The sequence below is a fragment of the Perissodus microlepis genome, chromosome 3, assembly GCF_051167445.1.
Source record: "Perissodus microlepis isolate ML-2025 ecotype Zambia chromosome 3, ASM5116744v1, whole genome shotgun sequence".
Lineage (NCBI taxonomy): Eukaryota > Metazoa > Chordata > Actinopteri > Cichliformes > Cichlidae > Perissodus > Perissodus microlepis.
Window position 1 is genome coordinate 7,762,619 of NC_140463.1, and position 19,601 is coordinate 7,782,219.

General features: G+C 46.4%; 1 protein-coding gene across 1 annotated transcript; it reads right to left on the bottom strand.

The window, feature by feature from the left end:
- Window positions 1-8,930: 8,930 nt before the first annotated feature.
- On the bottom strand, window positions 8,931-10,636 carry LOC146389712 (P2Y purinoceptor 14-like). The gene is made up of 3 exons (XM_084917823.1): window positions 10,532-10,636; window positions 10,168-10,427; window positions 8,931-9,560 (listed from the first exon to the last, which is right to left on the bottom strand). The coding sequence occupies exons 1-3, from the start codon at window positions 10,634-10,636 to the stop codon at window positions 8,966-8,968; spliced, it is 960 nt and encodes a 319-aa protein (XP_084773949.1). The 3' UTR covers window positions 8,931-8,965.
- Between the last annotated feature and the right edge of the window lie 8,965 nt (window positions 10,637-19,601).

Genomic DNA, 19,601 nt, shown 5'->3' on the forward strand with positions numbered 1-19,601 from the left:
CAGAGCAACTAGCAAGACTCACCTGTATTTCTGCAGTTTTCAGTGAGCAGGAAAAGCTGTTTGTATGTCCTCTCAGTCTAACGATATTCTTGCAGATCATGAAACACACAGTGATCACACTTCTAACATGCAACCATTTCCTCTTTGTGTGTACAGCTTTGTATCCACAGGAAACAAACACGTCTTTTTCTGATCAGTCATGTGTCTGCACTTTTACTTATAACTTATAGCAATAACTCTTCAATAAGATGTAAAATTAAACATATGCAATCTGGAAGCAAAGCAAAGCAGCAGCACAGAGTATTTCCACCTCCATTAAAATCTGTATTTGATCTGAACTTTTGGGGGGTGTGGATCTTTGATTTATCTGTACAGCATATTCTTTCTAAAGGCTTGGGGATTAGTACTAAATTCCTTCTTTGCTGCTCTTTGATGTTATATTGAACTGTTTTAGTCATCCTGCTCATCAAAACCAGCTGCACCAGCTGCATTAACACCTCCTTGTTAGTCTGCTTTTATAGCCTTCTGCAGGATATTGGTGGTACAGCAAAACCAGTATTTTCCTATTAGCGTTCATTCACTGAGTGGCGTTTCATTAGTCAAGGTCAAATCAAAATTAGAAGTAAATTAAAAATGTACCAAAGAAAAGCGATCTGTTTCCTTTCATCACAGACATTGCTGTCATAAAGCTCATCACCTGCCAATTAATATGTTAATCCAGCTTTTACATTTCTGCCATCTTGTGGCCACAGTGGACAATTGTCAAAGATGCATTTATTTCAGTCTGGCTGGAGCTGGGCGAGCAGCGAGGGCAGCAGCATGTTTCTGGTGGTTTGCATCTGTGCACTGTGAATAAACTGCTGCTGTGTGAGTGTAAACTGATGGAAGAGCAGCATGCGAGGTGCTCTGCTGCCTCAGCTTTCGCTGCTGTGCTATGAGTTACTAACTTACTATGAAAGCACAGTTAGGGAACAGCAGCTCTCACCATCTCTGATTATAAAACAGGCATGTTCATCAGGTGCAGGCTCAGCAGCACTTTCAGATTGGCATCTATGAGAATTACTAAATGAGTGGGTGTTTAACCCACTCCACATTACTTTTTTATTCAATGTTTTTCATTTCAGTGTTGTCTAAGGGCTATGGCTCTGTATGTATGATTTTAACACTAAATGTTTTGAACAGCAGTTTACATTTTGCCACATGAGAGAAAAAATGCGAAAAATATGACATTTTCTTTGAACTGTTACTCTAAGCTTTCTTTGAGCTGCTTAGTTAAATTCAGAGGATTTAACATCCTATCTACTCACTTGCATACCTTTTCTTATTTAATTTCTTCTTAGTTTTTATTTCTTATTTTTTCACCACTTATCCAACCAGGCTCGCAGTTTGGCTTTTGTTTTGCAAAAGAAGAGAGGCAGGGATCACTCTGGGATCACTCTGGGCAGGTTGTCACTCTGGTAATAAAGTATGATGTCCAGACATCAGTGCAAAAGAGCATTTAAGGATGTCACTGCAGGTTATAGCTATTACTGTTCAGGGTATTAGAGTGTTCTCATTTGCCATGAGGTTTTTTTTTTTTAAACAACTTGTTAAAAACTGTCAACATTTTGTAACAGTCACAATGATGTGGTGTCTCTTTAATGTAACATAAGTCGAGGGTTTATGATGTCACTAGTGTGCACCACTGCCCTCTCTGTGATTTATGGGAGCAACGTGCTTACATGCGAATACATGGAGAGAGACGGACTTTATATGTTTTACCCCTCCAGAAACCCTTTGCAATGCTACGGGTTGTATGAACACTGTCTGTCATGCTTGATAAGCAGCAGCCATTCAACTATGGCGTTATTTTTGTGCCACTATTCTGAACGCACGTAAAAAAAAATTGAGCACACATAAAAAAAAGTTTGCAGGTGCAAGTGTTGCATTTTGAGGAGGAATTTATTTTGAGCGAAGAAAAGCTGAATTTGAGTGAACAAACTTCATTGCTGCATGCAAAAAATGTATTTCAGTGTTTGCTATTATCCACACACACACAAAAGCCCCTCTAGCTCAGTTTTTGTATTTGTGATGGCTCGCAATGTGTTGCTCGCGCTCTCAACATTTCTGCCCGTGCACGCTCAACTCTTTCTGTACACCGTTATATTTGTGCCACAAAACCAGCCAATCACAGACTTGGATGCAAAAAAATCTGATTTGCTGTTCTGGTCTCCAATCAGCTTGAAATGACGAAATGCAATATCCCAGAATCCATTTCGTCCAAAACTCAAACGAGGCAGTGGCGGAGGAACACAGAGTGGCAGAGTTTGAAATATTACTCTTTCTGGGTCACAAAATAAACTTTTAAGATATTTTCATGCAAGAATGGTGCTGTGTAAACTTCAATTATCTGCTCGATTTATCAAGACATCACATATTTCCATAAGTGCTCTAACGTTTTCGGAGATGCCTGTTGGGGGGGGGGGGCACGGTATGAAAAGAAAAAAAAAGAATGCTTGGACACTGCTAGCATAATGGAGAGGTTTTTGACGGGGCTCCCACACAAACGCAAAGCGATGAAACGTCGCCAAATAGTCTAGTCAAAAACTAGAGAATATGATGAAGCATATCCTCCCTGGCTTCACCTGCACAAGTGCCAAGATATGTCTGTGAAGGTTCTCAGTCATCCAGGTCATCGTAGTCTAAGGAGCTTGGAAAGAATAGCGTCAGTTCTAGGGTCAAATGGTGTAGAGTCCCAGATTTAAACCCTGTGGCAGTGTCCCCCCAAAGAGGGACAAAGGACCCCCTGATGATCCTCTACCTAATCACATGAGCCGAGGTGTGAAAAAGGGTGTGGGTCACAATCAGCCAGGGTTTCAGTTGAGCTCATTGTGAAACCTAGCCCCACCCTATCATGTGATTTCCTGAGGTCAGATGGCCCATGGTGTGAGTGGGCATTAAGGCGTCTGGGAAGGTGTTTGGGGGGGGGGGCACAAACATTTTTCTTGTAAAACAAAGGGGGTCCTAGCAAAAAAAGTTTGGGAGCCACTGAACTACGATGACCTAAGACTATGTTAAGCAAAAGGATGGAGGCTGAAGACTGGTGAGTGTCTGAACCACTATTCTCTCAGAGAGCATGATCACCTTACATGATGTCCTGGGTCGCCCATGCCCTGGCATTTGTATTGTACTTTATAAAGCTCCAATTGTGATACCAGTTACGTCTTGGAACTTCTTGTTGGTACACTGAGCTACTAGTTATTTCAAGGTTAGTCCAGATGTTGGGTGTCAAAAAATCCATAAGGTCCACATCCTATTCATGGAACCGCCTCCAATGGGGTTACTTGGATTGTAGCATTCAAACAGCGACCTGTTCTCATCCCTTGTCCATGAATGCCTACTTGTTTTTTTTTCTGTTTTTGTTATTTTTATGATAACACGATATACAAAGTACACACTGTATATATGTACTCAGGTCTGGGGCCTGGATGGACCAGTTAGAGACCACTCACTGGACACCAGTTCTTGGACAGGTAGACTCCTTCAGTGAGCCAAAGACAACGTTTGGCTTGCAGATCAGTAAACCCAAATCCAGAACCATGGGCTGTGTGTTTTGTTTAAATCAATGCAAATGATAGAATGAAGAAAAGTTAATAAACGCATTAGATCGATCACATTTAAACTCATAAAAAGGGTTTTGGGGACAGTTTTATATTGATGAAAGGACATATTGTAGTGGACTCAATAATTCCTCCATTTTGTTCTGTCCTAAATGTTGACTTCCCCAGTTTATGAGAAAATAAAAATCACATCAGCTGACCCACAATGTCACAGTACCATGAATAAAATTGCTTCCTCCCTCAGTTTCAAATTAAAACTTTTGTGAAAGAGACCCAGCAGGAAGTGTGCAGTTTGGTAGAGCAGTCTGTCTATGAAACATAGGCCTAGTGTTAAAAATAAAACATCACTGAGCTGCACTCGTGGTACTTTGATGTAATGTTTAGGTTTATTAGTTGTTTTTCTCATAACCAGAAGTTCTGGTTATGTCCTGCAGAAGTTCTCTGATGACTCTGCAATAGTCGGCCTCATCACTGATGGGGACGACAAGGAGTACAGAGGACTGACTCAAGACTTTGTGGACTGGTGCCAGCTGAACTACCTCCAGATCAACGCCAGTAAAACCAAGGAGCTGGTGGTAGACTTCCGCAGGCACAAACATCCTCCACTGCAACCACTGAACATCCAAGGTATGGACATTGAGGCTGTGGACAGCTACAGGTACCTTGGTGTTCATCTGAACAACAAACTGGACTGGACTCATAACTCAGACGCCCTCTACAGGAAAGGGCAGAGCAGGCTGTACCTGCTGCGGAGACTCAGGTCGTTTGGAGTGGAGGGCCCACTCCTGAAGACCTTCTATGACTCTGTGGTGGCCTCAGCCATCTTCTATGGTGTGGTCTGCTGGGGCGGCAGCATCTCTGCTGGGGACAGGAAGAGACTGAACAGGCTGATCAGAAGGGCCAGCTCTGTTCTAGGATGCCCTCTGGACCCAGTGGAGGTGGTGAGTGACAGGAGAATGGTGGCTAAGATGTCATCCCTGTTGGACAACATCTCCCACCCCATGCAGCAGACTCTGACAGCACTGAGCAGCTCCTTCAGTGGGAGACTGTGGCACCAACGTTGTGGGACAGAGAAATTTTGCACGTCTTTCCTCCCCACTGCTGTCAGACTCCACAACAAAGACTTTTGCAGCTGATCAAACCCTCACACGTGCAATAAGACTGCTATATGTGCAATTCTTGTACAATTCTTCTTCTGACGAAGTTGTATTTTTGTATTTTCCTACTCAGTTGTATATAGTATTTGTATTTCTATTTTATTCTATTGTATATATTATTCTATTTTATTCTATTGTATATAGTATTTTATTTTATTCTATTGTATTTTATTGCATTCCAGTGTTTTCTAATTTCTGCTACATAACTTTGCACTTTTGCTGTAACAAAACAAATTTCCCACCTGTGGGACTAATAAAGGTCATCTTATCTTATCTGTCATCTTATCTTAACCAGGCAGCTACTGACATATATGACTTGATTCTTTTTTATTTATTTATTTTACATCTTTATTTATTTACTCTATTTATTGTCCAATTCTTCACTTAAACTCATCTAACCACGTTCTCCTAACACAAGCCATTTCTCTTCTTCTTTTCTCTTTTACTCAGTAGAGTGTTGACTCGAGTCAGACCAGTGTTCCAGTCCAGGTTTTCTCTATGTTTCTATAGGTGGTGCAGACTGTTTCGTAAATAAGAAACAAAGAAGGACTCATCCAGGCTGGAGAAACTGATCAGGAAGGCTAGCTCTGTGGTCGGCATGAAGCTGGACAATCTGGTGACAGTGCCAGAGAAAAGGACACTAAAAAAACTGCTGGACATTATGAACAATGCTGGGCATCCTCTGCACACGGCCATTAACAACCAGAAGAGTCTGTTCAGTGACAGGTTGCTTCTCCCCAAGACAAGAACTAACAGACTTAAAAACTCCTTTGTCCCACACGCCATCAGACTGTTTAACTCCTCTCTGGAGGGGAGAGGGAGGGGAGACAGGAGGACAAAGGAGGGGGGGACAACTAAGCTGTAGTGCCTCTTCACTTCACTGTGCAATACTTTTGTTAATAGTCAATGGTGCAATAGACCTCAATACTTGAAATGTGCAATTCACTTGTATTTTTATTTTTATTCCTATTCATTCTATTTATCCCCTTCGTATATTTTATTTATATATGTCTCTGCATTTATATTTGTGTGTGTATATACAGGGAGTGCAGAATTATTAGGCAAGTTGTATTTTTGAGGAATAATTTTATTATTGAACAACAACCATGTTCTCAATGAACCCAAAAAACTCATTAATATCAAAGCTGAATGTTTTTGGAAGTAGTTTGTAGTTTGTTTTTAGTTTTAGCTATTTTAGGGGGATATCTGTGTGTGCAGGTGACTATTACTGTGCATAATTATTAGGCAACTTAACAAAAAACAAATATATACCCATTTCAATTATTTATTTTTACCAGTGAAACCAATATAACATCTCCACATTCACAAATACACATTTCTGACATTCAAAAACAAAACAAAAACAAATCAGCGACCAATATAGCCACCTTTCTTTGCAAGGACACTCAAAAGCCTGCCCTCCATGGATTCTGTCAGTGTTTTGATCTGTTCACCATCAACATTGCGTGCAGCAGCAACCACAGCCTCCCAGACACTGTTCAGAGAGGTGTACTGTTTTCCCTCCTTGTAAATCTCACATTTGATGATGGACCACAGGTTCTCAATGGGGTTCAGATCAGGTGAACAAGGTGGCCATGTCATTAGTTTTCTTCTTTTATACCCTTTCTTGCCAGCCACGCTGTGGAGTACTTGGACGCGTGTGATGGAGCATTGTCCTGCATGAAAATCATGTTTTTCTTGAAGGATGCAGACTTCTTCCTGTACCACTGCTTGAAGAAGGTGTCTTCCAGAAACTGGCAGTAGGACTGGGAGTTGAGCTTGACTCCATCCTCAACCCGAAAAGGCCCCACAAGCTCATCTTTGATGATACCAGCCCAAACCAGTACTCCACCTCCACCTTGCTGGCGTCTGAGTCGGACTGGAGCTCTCTGCCCTTTACCAATCCAGCCACGGGCCCATCCATCTGGCCCATCAAGACTCACTCTCATTTCATCAGTCCATAAAACCTTAGAAAAATCAGTCTTGAGATATTTCTTGGCCCAGTTTTGACCTTTCAGCTTGTGTGTCTTGTTCAGTGGTGGTCGTCTTTCAGCCTTTCTTACCTTGGCCATGTCTCTGAGTATTGCACACCTTGTGCTTTTGGGCACTCCAGTGATGTTGCAGCTCTGAAATATGGCCAAACTGGTGGCAAGTGGCATCTTGGCAGCTGCACGCTTGACTTTTCTCAGTTCATGGGCAGTTATTTGGCGCCTTGGTTTTCCACACGCTTCTTGCGACCCTGTTGACTATTTTGAATGAAACGCCTGATTGTTCGATGATCACGCTTCAGAAGCTTTGCAATTTTGAGACTGCTGCATCCCTCTGCAAGATATCTCACTATTTTTGACTTTTCTGAGCCTGTCAAGTCCTTCTTTTGACCCATTTTGCCAAAGGAAAGGAATTTGCCTAATAATTATGCACACCTGATATAGGGTGTTGATGTCATTAGACCACACCCCTTCTCATTACAGAGATGCACATCACCTAATATGCTTAATTGGTAGTAGGCTTTCGAGCCTATACAGCTTGGAGTATGACAACATGCATGAAGAGGATGATGTGGACAAAATACTCATTTTCCTAATAATTCTGCACTCCCTGTATATATAATATTCTGTAACTCTGTAACTTCTGTCGGTGCTGTGCTTTTGGAAACTGAATTTCCCAGAGGAACCCACCCGAGGGATTAATAAAGTTTTATCTTATCTTATCTTATCTTATAAGGAGGGAAGATGAGCGGAGATCTCAGAAGGTTGCAGGAAGTACACCAAGACAACCACTTTGCCAGTTTAGCTGAGATGATCTGCCCTTTATCTTCAGAACTCATCCTATGACTCCTCAGCTCACATCTGGTTAATGGACGTGTTTAATGTTGGAGGAACAAATCAATGAATGGGTGGGTATGTGGATTTTCATAAGCATCGGTCACACACTCACATACTATTGTTTTCAAAAGGTAACAAATGCATATGTCTTGTTTTATGTTAAAGTGTAAGGCCAAAGATATTACAGACCAAATCTAAAAATAATTTTAATCAGCAGTTCGAAAAGTTCTTCACTTAAACAGCAGCCAATCAGAAAAAAGCTGCAAACCACAGGAAGGCTGAGAACTCTGGCCTCCTTCATGACGCTCCGAGGTCTTAGAGTTTCAAACCACTTCCTGAGCTCAAACTGAATGTCGTTACAGATCATATGATGATAAAGAGCGTGAGAATTTAGTGGAGTGATACCACAAAGTAGCCTAAATATGATCCACAGAAAAAATCAGTACATGTCAACACTAAAATACACCAGCTCATGTTATTAGATACATGCAGTGTGATTTCTGATCATTTCTGTATTTATTTTACTAGATATTTTTCAGATGAGGTTTAATTTTGTTTTGCTTTGTTTATTTATGTGAACAAAACCCTGGTTGAGATAATACAGCACAGACGTCCCATGAAGCATTATTTAAAAAAACTAAATGTTAGTAAGTGTCACCAGGTTCCTGCAGCTCTATGATCATCTTTCCTGTTCATAAATAACAACAGATATTAAAACACAAGGTACCAAAGAGACACACACTTTGTAACACTATATACACTTTATTATTAGCTCTGTGATGAGAAATCTTGCTGTAGCAGGAGCAGGAAGTAGCTGCTGTGGTTATACGTGCACATCATACAAACATATAAATAGATACTCTAATGTGCTACTGTTGCCCTGTCTATGTAACTGATAAAGTGAAGTTAAAGAGTTTTATACAGATATTAACTGTCCCGTGAGGACTGATTAGATCATGATATTAGTTTGAACTATGAATCTGGTTGGGAGGAGGCCACAGCTTATCTTTGCATTATTACATAGTAATGATGATGTAAAGTGCATTTGATCAGATTTAATTGACGTGATTTTAATGAGAAAAATGATTTTTGATTTTGTGTTACATCAGCAGGATATGAGAACACCCTAAAGACTGAATAGAAAAAAGCTGACACATGAACACTGATGTTGTTTGTGTGGGAGTGGGTTTGTGCTGAGATCAGCCTTCTATTGATCTCTGAGCTCAGTACAAACTCCTGTGGTTCATGAGGACTTGGGATCCATGACACTGGTTTCACTGAACTAAAATGTCAAACTTTTCCTTAAAGCTCATTGATTTAACTTGTTGCTATAACAATGTCCACTTGCTCTCTTGCTCCTGCTCTTGCTATTCTTGGTTGCTTGTTAGATGTTGGTCCCCACTGATACAATCCTGTGGCTCATCTGATCCCAAAAAGACTTACAGAGGAAAAAGTAAACAAGAGGGTCCAGACAGATGTTGAAAACTGACACCATGGTGGCCACCTCCTCCAAGTAGAACAATACTGGACCCGCAGAGCAACTGGTCCACAGAAAAGTGGCAGGAAGACGAACCAGATTATAGGGCACAAAACAAACACAGAAGATGCTGACCAGCACCAACATGTTCCTGCGAGACTTCACCAGCTTCTCAGCATTGGAGGAGGCCAGCTGCCTCTGCTGTGCCTGCAACACCCTGCGGGAGATGCCGTGGTAGAAGAAGACCAAGGACATGAAGACCAAGAGGAAGATGATGGCACAGATGGTGTGGAGGATTTTGAAGAATAGGCTGATTGATGCACTGAAGAGGGGCCAACATTGGCTTGGGGTAAAAGTCAGGGGTTTCTGGGTGATGAAAAAGAGGATGCTATAAGTAACTGATGGAGCCAGGAGACAAACCCAAGTGACCATGGAGATGATGTGCGCAGTTCGCAGTGACTGCAGGACATGAGTTCCTGAAGGATGGACGATTTTCAGATACCTGAAGAGAGAAGACAAAGGAGACAGTAGATAATTTCACGAAGCAGTCACAGTGGTACCATATTCGCAAAGGTCATTATCAAGTTAAAATGATATGTCTACACTGTTTCCGGGTGTCATGGCGCAGTGAGTGGACGTGTTTGGTGGCTGCTCCCTACAATCAGGAATAGAAAACACTGAAAACTCGTTAACAGACAACTCAACTGAGTAAGGTGAACGTAGTTGGTGAGGAATAAGGCAAAAGGAGGCCAAAATGCCAAGGGGACAGGACAAAGCCGCAAAAACAAATACTAACAATGCAACAGGACAAGCTTGCACGAGCCCCGACAGTATAATTAGCGACTCGGCTGGAGAGCTATTAAAAGCTATCGAGTCATTGAAATCAGAAATGAAACAAGATAACGAAAGACAACACGCTACAGCAGGAACTGGGCGGCAAACTCGATAAGATAAAGGAGGACATAAAAACTCTGTCGGAGAGAGTGGGGGAAGCTGAGGACCGAGTGGGAAATATAAAATGATATGTCTACACCTTGATCAGCAATGCAGGGGTTTTAGCCATTAACACTGTCATGAACTGTAGTGGGAAATATGTAAAGGTTCCTCACCTGTTGGCAGCGATATAACACATGAATATGATGCTGGCATACATGTTCATGTAGAAGGCAGAAGCTCCAAAGCTGCAGTAGACCTTTTGAATGATGAATGACTTGCTACCATAGTGGGCGATGCGCAGTGGCAGAGAGAGGCAGAGCAGGAAGTCAGCAGCTGTCAGGTTCTTCAGGTAGACCATCAAACTGTTTGACGCCTGCTGCTGAGCTTGACCAATGTAAAACTTTAGGATGAAGCCATTGAGGAGTAAACCTACCTGAAGAGACAGAGAGAGGGTGAGGAGATGAGAACCTTGGTACATACAGTACTTTGAGAACCTTAAAGCAATTTCTAACACAGCACTGAAGATTAGAAACTTACCAGAAACACCAGACTGTAGACCAGTACAAAGAAAGTGTTGAGTGATGGGACAACTAGATCACAGGTCTGGTTGAAAGATGAAGTCCCATTTGTTGAATCAGCCATGCTTCTTCAGCTGAAAAACAAATCCACTTTATTCTCTCTTTGAATGGCTTTACCATCATAGTCTAATTTTATTGTTAAACAAAACAAAGTCAAACTATCCATCCATCCATCTTTATCCGCTTTATCTGGCCGGGTCGCGGGGGGAGCAGCCTAAGCAGAGAAGCCCAGATCTCCCTCTCCCCAGCCACCTCCTCCAGCTTATCCGGGGGAACACCAAGGCTTTTCCAGGCCAGCCGAGAGATATAATCTCTCCAGCGTGTCCTGGGTCTGCTCCAGGGCCTCCTCCTGGTTGGACATGCCCGGAACACCTCACCCAGGAGGCCCACAGGAGGCATCCTTGTCAGATGCCCGAACCACCTCAGCTGACTCCTTTCGATGTGGAGGAGCAGCGGCTCTACTCTGAGCCCCTCCCGGATAGCCGAACTTCTCACCCTATCTCTAAGGGAGAGGCCGGCCATCCTTCGGAGGAAGCTCATTTCTGCCGCTTGTATCCGCAATCTCGTTCTTTCGGTCACTACCCACAGCTCGTGCCCATAGGTGAGGGTAGGGATGTAGATCGACCGGTAAAATGAGAGCTTCGCTTTTACACTCAGCTCCCTCTTCACCATGACGGACGAGTGCAGCGTTCGCATCACTGCAGCCTCAGCACCAACCCGTCTGTCGATCTCCGGCTCCCTTCTCCCATCACTCGCGAACAAGACCCCGAGATACTTGAACTCCTCCACTTGGGGCAGGAACTCATCATGGGCACTCCACCCTTTTCCGGCTGAGAACCATGGCCTCAGATTTGGAGTTTCTGACCTCATTCCCGCTGCTTCACACTCGGCTGCAAAGCGTTCCAGTGTGAGCTGGAGGCCCTCACCCGATGAAGCCAACAGAACCACATCATCCGCAAAAAGCAGAGATGAGATTCTGAGGCCACCAAAGTGAAAGCCCTCTGCCACATGGCTGCGCCTAGAAATCCTGTCCATAAAAATTATGAACAGAACCGGTGACAAAGGGCAGCCCTGGCGGAGCCCATCACCCACCGGGAACGAGTCTGACTTATTGCCGGCAATGCAAACCAAGCTCTTGCAACGGTTGTATAGGGATCGAATGGCCCATAGCAATGGGCCAGACACCACATTCTCCCGCAACACCTCCCACAGGACACCTCGAAGGACACGGTCGGATGCCTTCTCCAAGTCCACAAAACACATGTAGACTTGTTGGGCAAACTCCCATGCACCCTCAAGTATCCTTGAGAGGATAAAGAGCTGGTCCAGTGTTCCACGACCAGGACGAAAACCGCATTGTTCCTCCTGTATCCGAGGTTCGACTAGTGGACGAACTCTCCTTTCCAGCACCCTGGCATAGACTTTTGGCTGAGGAGTGTGATCCCCCTGTAGTTGGAACACACCCTCCGGTCTCCCTTCTTAAAGATGGGGACCACCACCCCGGTCTGCCAGTCCAGGGGTACTGCCCCTGATCTCCACGCAACATTGTAGAGGCGTGTCAACCAGGACAGCCCTACAACGTCCAGAGCCTTCAGGAACTCGGAGCAGACCTCATCAACACCAGGGGCTCTGCCACCAAGGAGCTGTTTAACTGCCTCAGTGACCTCGCCCCCGGAAATTGGCGGGTCTTTCCCCTCATCCCCAGACTCTGCTTCCTCCTCGGAAGACGTGTCAGTGGGATTAAGGAGGTCCTCGAAGTATTCCTTCCACCGCCTGACAATTTTCTCAGTTGACGTCAGCAGCGCTCCGCCAGCACTATACACAGTGCAGGTAGAGCACGGCTATCCCCTCCTGAGATGCCTGATGATTTGCCAGAATCTCTTCGAGGCAGTCCGAAAGTCTTTTTCCATGGCCTCTCCGAACTCCTCCCACATCCGAGTTTTTGCTTCAGCCACTGCCCGAGCCGCGTTCCGCTTGGCCTGTTAATACCTGTCGGCTGCCTCCAGAGTCCCACAGGCTAACCAAGCCCGATAGGACTCCTTCTTCAGCCTGGTGGCTCCCTTCACCTCTGGTGTCCACCATTTGGTTCGGGGATTACCACCACGGCAGGCACCAACCACCTTGCGGCCGGAGCTCAATGTAGCAGCTTCGGCAATGGAGACGCTGAACATGGTCCATTCGGACTCAATGTCCCCAGTCTCCCTCGGAATGCTGTTGAAGCTCTGCCGGAGGTGTGCGTTGAAGATCTCGCGGACTGGGGCCTCTGCTAGACATTCCCAGCACACCCTCACTACGTGTTTAGGTGCACCGGGTCCGTCCAGCGTCCTCCCCCGCCACCTGATCCAACTCACCACCAGGTGGTGATCAGTTGACAGCTCAGCCCCTCTCTTTACCCGAGTGTCCAGAACATATGGTCGCAGGTCTGGTGATACGATTACAAAATCGATCATTGACCTGCGGCCTAGAGCGTCCTGGTGCCACGTGCCACTTATGGACACTCTTATGTTCGAACAAGGTGTTCGTTATGGCCAAACTGTGATTTGCAAAGAAGTCCAATAACAAAACACCGCTCGGGTTCAGATCAGAGAGGCCGTTCAATCACGCCCCTCCAGGTCTCGCTGTCGTTACCCACGTGAGCATTGAAGTCTCCCAGCAGGACAACAGAGTCTCCAGGTGGAGCACCTTCCAGCACCCCCCGCAGGGACTCAAAGAAGGCTGGGTAATCTGAACTGCCACTCAGCGCATAAGCGCAGATGACAGTCAGGACCCATTCCCTGACCCTAAGGCACAGGGAACAAACCCTCTCATCCACCGGGAAAAACCCCAACGTACCGGCAGCAAGCCGAGGGGATATTAGAATACCCACCCCAGCCCGCCGCCTCTCACAAGGGGCAACTCCAAACTTAGACAGAGTCCAGCCCTTCTCCAGAAGACTGGTTCCAGAGCCCAAGCCATGCGTAGAGGTGAGCCCGACTATATCTAGCCGGTACCTCTCAACCTCACGCACTAACTCAGGCTCCTTCCCCACCAGAGAGGTGACATTCCATGTCTCTATTGCCATTCTTGGCAGCTGGGGATCAGTCCGCCAGGGCCTCCGCTCCTGGCCGTCGCCCGGCACACAATGCACCCGACCCCTATGGCGCCTCCTGCGGGTGATGGGCCTGCGGGAGGATGGGCCCATGTCTCTTCTTCGGGCTGTGCTATGGCCCGGCCATCAGACGCTCGCCCTCGGGCAACCTCCCCGGGCCTGGCTCTAGGGCGGGGCCCCGGTAACCCTATCCCGGGCAGGGTAAACTGTTCCCTCGATGTTCTCTTCATAAGGGTCTTCTGAATCGCTCTTTGTCTGGTCCCTCACCCAGGACCAATTTGCCATGGGAGACCCTACCAGGGGGCAAAAGCCCCCAGACAACATAGCCCCTGGGATCCCTGGGACACACAAACCCCTCCAACACGATAAGGTAGCGATTCACGGAGAGAAAGTCAAACTAATTTTAAATATTCTTTTGAACTCTAATGCATCTCTTTTTAAGATAGTAATTTTAATACATGGAGCTTTCTGGGGGAGTTTGCTGACAGTTTGACTAAATTCAGTTCACAAGTTGTCTCAGGTTGCTTTCTATATGATGCACCCTACAGTCTTGCAGCATTAAAAGCAAAGTTGAGAGCTTAACATGCAAGTATAGAAATCATTAGTGATGTCATCTTTCATGTACAGTTTATATTTATGGAAGCAAAAATGAATCACTTCCTCTCACGAGTCTAATCGTAACAATCATTTCAACATGGACCAAGACAATTCTTTACTCTGAGCACTACAAGGTATCATGTATAACAAGATATAACTGGTTATAATCCTGTCTGCATATGTCCAGGTCTACAACATGTTAACATCTTAACAAGAGCTTGTAACATGGGATTGCTGTACAGTCTGTGTGATGATATATAAAGCGTTTGTATATAGATGATACAGTCACTTTTACATACGTGACAGGTTCGGAGCAAGGAGGTGTTAAGTAGTCACATATGTTGGACAAAGTTTCATACTGGCATTACATTTGTGTTTCACCCAGAAGTGTAAACAAAAGTTGTATCCAAATTTTTATGATCAGCAGAAAGCATGCCAACAAGAGGAAAGTGAAACCAGTAGCTGTTTCTCCTCTGTGATTTCCTCAGGAAATACCAAATATTAGTTTATTAGATCTTAGATTTTAATTTTGCACATTGGCAGAAGCCACTTGTAATGCTGATGCAGCTGTGTAGAGTATTTCTATTCCGGGTGTCAGTAGTCGCTAAAAGTGATCTTTTAAGCTAAGCGTGAAATATGTACAAGTACAAACAATTTAAGGATGATCAACCAGCAAGACTCACCTGTGCTTCTGCAGTTTTCAGTGAGCAAGAAAAGCTGCTTGAGTAGTTATGCCCATCTGGTTTAACAGTATTGCTGCACATCAGGAAACACACAGTGATCACACCACTAACAGGCACTCTGACTTATTTCCTGCTTGTCTTCCCTGCTAAACATGTTTCTAATACAGGCATGCAATTTTCTGTTCAGTTGTGATATATGCCATTTTTCTCAGATGACCTCATGATGAGAATGAGGACCCAAGCACACACAAAATGGTGTGAAGGTGTATGTTAAAAAAAAAAGCTAGCCTTTATTATTGGCTTTACACAACACTACAAAGTAATGAGACATGAAACATGAAGGAAACACAGATGGAGACGAAGAACAGAGGTAAACACACATAATAAATACACACTAAGGGAAAATGAGGAAATGGGAGGGAGACACAGCTGACACAAATCAGACACGAGCAGGAAGAAGCAAAACAATACACTGATGCAGGGCACAGGACTGTCAAAGTAAAATAAGCACAAACATCAAACCAGGGACACTAGACACAACACAAGAAACACAGGAGGCAGAGAGAACACCTAAACACTGGAAATAGTTAACAAATAACCAGGAAACAAGATCAAATTGTGAATATTAATAAACACAAACATAACCACGGAGTCACTAGACTCCAGACCATAACAGTTTGATATTATCTTCTATTTTAACTGCATCAGTCAGCCATCTAAACCATCCACACCAGCCCCATCTTCATCTTCCTTGTGATCCTTATGTCAGGGTTTCTGGGTCGTTGACCCAGTATTTTCAGGTCACGTTCACTGTTTAGCTACTGCCTGTTCCACTTCCTGTTTTATTGTGTTAGCCTTGGTCTGTGTGCATTGTGTTCAGTCCTCTTCCCATTTATCATTAGTTCATTAGGTTCAGCTGTTCACTCACCTGTCTCCAATCGTTGTCATTGTTAGTCGTGTATTTAAGCCCTCTCTTCCCTTCAGCCCTTGTCGTGTCATTGATGTTATGTTGTCGTTTCCGCCTGCGTTCAGACAGCCAGCCATTCAGTCTTTCAGTCAGTCCTTCAGTCAGCCGTCCAGCCAGCCAGCCATTTTCTACCTTTGTTCTGTTCATCCACTCCTTATAATAAACCTTCACCAGTCTTCACCTACCTGCGAGTCCTGCGTTTGGTTTCCTTCTTCCTCACCTCCGCACAACGCCTGACAGAATGACACGACCCGTGCCACGAAGACACGATTGGAACCCAGCGGACTCGGACCTCTACGAGCGGCAGGAGACAGCGCTTTCCCGTTGGGCAGAGGAGCTCAGGGGAAAACAGCGGCTCTTCGCGGAGAGAGAGCACGTCTTCGAGGGGACTCGCCTGGCTCTCGGCGGGCTTCTGAGACGCCGCGTTCCCCCAACTGCTGCCTCACCTGCACCGGAGCATTTGCCGCGGAGAGTGGACGTTTCACGCCGCGCTTCGGCCGCTCCCTCTCTCGCCGCTCCGCTCCTCGTTCACACACCCGCCGCCTCATTCGCCGGACCTCCACCTTCGCCATGGCACAGCGGCTACGCCTCCCACCTCGGCTCAACGGAGGCTACTGCGCCAGAGGCTTGGCTGTTTCCCCCGGCCGCTTCCTCTTCCCGGAGAAAGCGGCGCACACGCCGCCATAAACTGGACTATTTCCAGCAATTCCCGGTGGTGAGTTCCAGTGACTGTTTTCCGCCCTCATTTGACTCTCCACTTAAAACCAATAATAAACCCATCTCTGATTCATGGGATGTTTCCCTCCTGGAGGATGTGGACTGGGAAGAGTTTTTCTGCTCTGCTCCCCCAAAGACTGTAAATAGTGGTGGCAGAAGGACCAGCACAATCCCCGATAAACCTGCCAGGATCACACACCCAGTAACTATTTCCACACCCATTACTCAGCCATTTCCCACCAGCACGGCGGCCCAGATTCGGCCTTCCCCTTCAGCCCAGGAGGAGGGCAGCTGCGACCCAGTCTACCTCCAAACCCGCTTCTGTTTCTCGGGTGGGGGTGACTGGTGTCCAGCCACCTCCCGTGCCTGTCCCAGCGCCCAGGCTGAGGGCAGCCAGAACCCAGCCTGACCTTCCTGGAGGCTTGGAAGAGCTAACCGGTCCACCTGCTACTTCACCTCTTCATCCACCTCCTGATCCAGCTTTTCACGCCCTCGCACTATCACTGGTTAGGCTAGCTGAGGTGTCCCCTGCTCAGGCACCAGCTTTATTAGCACAGGCTGCAGTTTTGTCCCCTTCAGTAACCCAGTCATTAGCTCAGCCATTAGCCACACCAACCTCAGCTCCGTCGTCAGCCTCGCCTACCTCTGTTCATCCCTTAACATCTCCACTCCAGTCAGTTCCCTCACCTGCTGTTCAGCTTCCACTCCAGTCAGTTCCCTGACCTGCTGTTCAGCTTCCACTCCAGTCAGTTCCCTCACCTGCTGTTCAGCCTTCACTCCAGTCTGTAGTCCAGTCTGTCCAGTCTGTAGTCCAGTCAGTCCAGTCTGCCCCTGTCCAATCTGTAGTCCAGTCAGTCCAGTCTGCCCCTGTCCAGTCTGTAGTCCAGTCAGTCCAGTCTGCCCCTGTCCAATCTGTAGTCCAGTCAGTCCAGTCTGCCCCTGTCCAGTCTGTAGTCCAGTCAGTCCAGTCTGCCCCTGTCCAGTCTGTAGTCCAGTCAGTCCAGTCTGCCCCTGTCCAGTCTGTAGTCCAGTCGCCTCCTGTCTCCCAGTCGCCCGTCCACCATTCTGTTCAGTTCCCGGACCTGCAGCCACAGCACCCAGAGCCAGCTGTGAGCTCTCCTGCTCTCCAGCCAGTGGCTTCCGTGCCCGCTGGCCCTACAGCTGTGGCTCCGTCACCCCCGGCTCCCGTGCCGTCGCCTGGTCCAGCCTGAGCCTCAGCTTCTGCTTCGCCTGGTCCAGCCTCAGCCTCAGCTTCTGCTTTGTCTGGTCCTGCAGCTGCTCCTCAGTCACCGCCGCCTCCCACGCCGCCTCCTGCAGCTGCTCCTCAGTCACCGCCGGCTCCCACGCCGGCTCCTGCAGCTGCTCCTCAGCCACCTTCTCCTCGTCGCCAGCGTGGTCGACCGCCGGACCTGCTCAGTGGCCGCCGCCGTCTTCCTCGCGGCCGCCCGCCGGACCTGCTCAGTGGCCGCCGCCGTCTTCCTCGCAGCCGCCCGCCAGAACTGTCCCGTCTCGGCCGGCGGCCACGGGGCCGTCCGCCAGAACTGTCCCGTCTCGGCCGCTGGCCACGGGGCCGCCCGCCAGACCGGTCTTTGTTTTGGACTCCGTCCCTCCGTCCTGGGCCCCCTCCGCCTGCCCTGTTCTGGTTTTTCTTTCTTTTGGCCGTCGGGTGCCGGCCTTTGAAGGGGGGGGGGGGGTACTGTCAGGGTTTCTGGGTCGTTGACCCAGTATTTTCAGTTCATGTTCACTGTTTATCTACTGCCTGTTCCACTTCCTGTTTTATTGTGTTAGCCTTGGTCTGTGTGCATTGTGTTCAGTCCTCTTCCCATTTATCATTAGTTCATTAGGTTCAGCTGTTCACTCACCTGTCTCCAATCGTTGTCATTGTTAGTTGTGTATTTAAGCCCTCTCTTCCCTTCAGCCCTTGTCGTGTCATTGATGTTATGTTGTCGTTTCCGCCTGCGTTCAGACAGCCAGCCATTCAGTCTGTCCTTCAGTCAGCCGTCCAGCCAGCCAGCCATTTTCTACCTTTGTTCTGTTCATCCACTCCTTATAATAAACCTTCACCAGTCTTCACCTACCTGCGAGTCCTGCGTTTGGGTTCCTTCTTCCTCGCCTCCACACAACGTCTGACACCTTATATCTGTCTTTTTTTACTAAAACACACATTTTGCAGGATGTTGCTGGCACAGCAGTGGCAGAGGCCCCTCTGGCTTTCGGGTGAGATTTAAAGTCAGAGTCATAGATGTCAGTCTTCATGAAGATCTATATGAGAGTTAAATCAATACATACACACTCCCACATAGACAGCATCAGTGTTACTGTTGCTATTTTGCTACTGTAGCCGATCAGCTCACAGTGTCACCCTGTATATTATCTCTTCCTCGTTCTGTTGCACTGGTGTTAGGTACTACATTGCAGGTTGATTACTGGTGGTTCCTCTCTCTGCTATAATTGAACTGGTCTCCTGTGCTCATTGATTCATTCATTGGTCTTTCCCGGAGTTTGCTGCTCTCACTGGACAAGCAGTCGACCAATTTACTTGTCACCTTGCAGTGGCAATGCAGTAGTCTTCAGGGGTTACCTGAGTTTAATTACTGATTGACTACATCCAGTGAGTTTTGGATAAAGGTGTCTAAGGCTACGGTCACACTGCATGTCATAATGCTTAATTCCGATTTTTTGATCGAATCTGATTTTTTTTGTTCACACTACGAATAAAATGAGACACCAAACGCACTCTAGTGTGAACTGTTCACGGCCCTCAAAGCTAAAGAAGACATCACACACAACATGCTCTGCTTAGACCCAGACCAAACAGTATTGTTTGACTGATGGCCCTTAACCCTTTAAGACCTACCATAGAACCAAGTCCGCCAGAGCTTATATTATATTTTTACATGCTGTGGAGCCATTTTTGGGAGCATTTCAAGTTGCTATACATCAATACAACCATTATAGCCCAACTTTTAATAATATG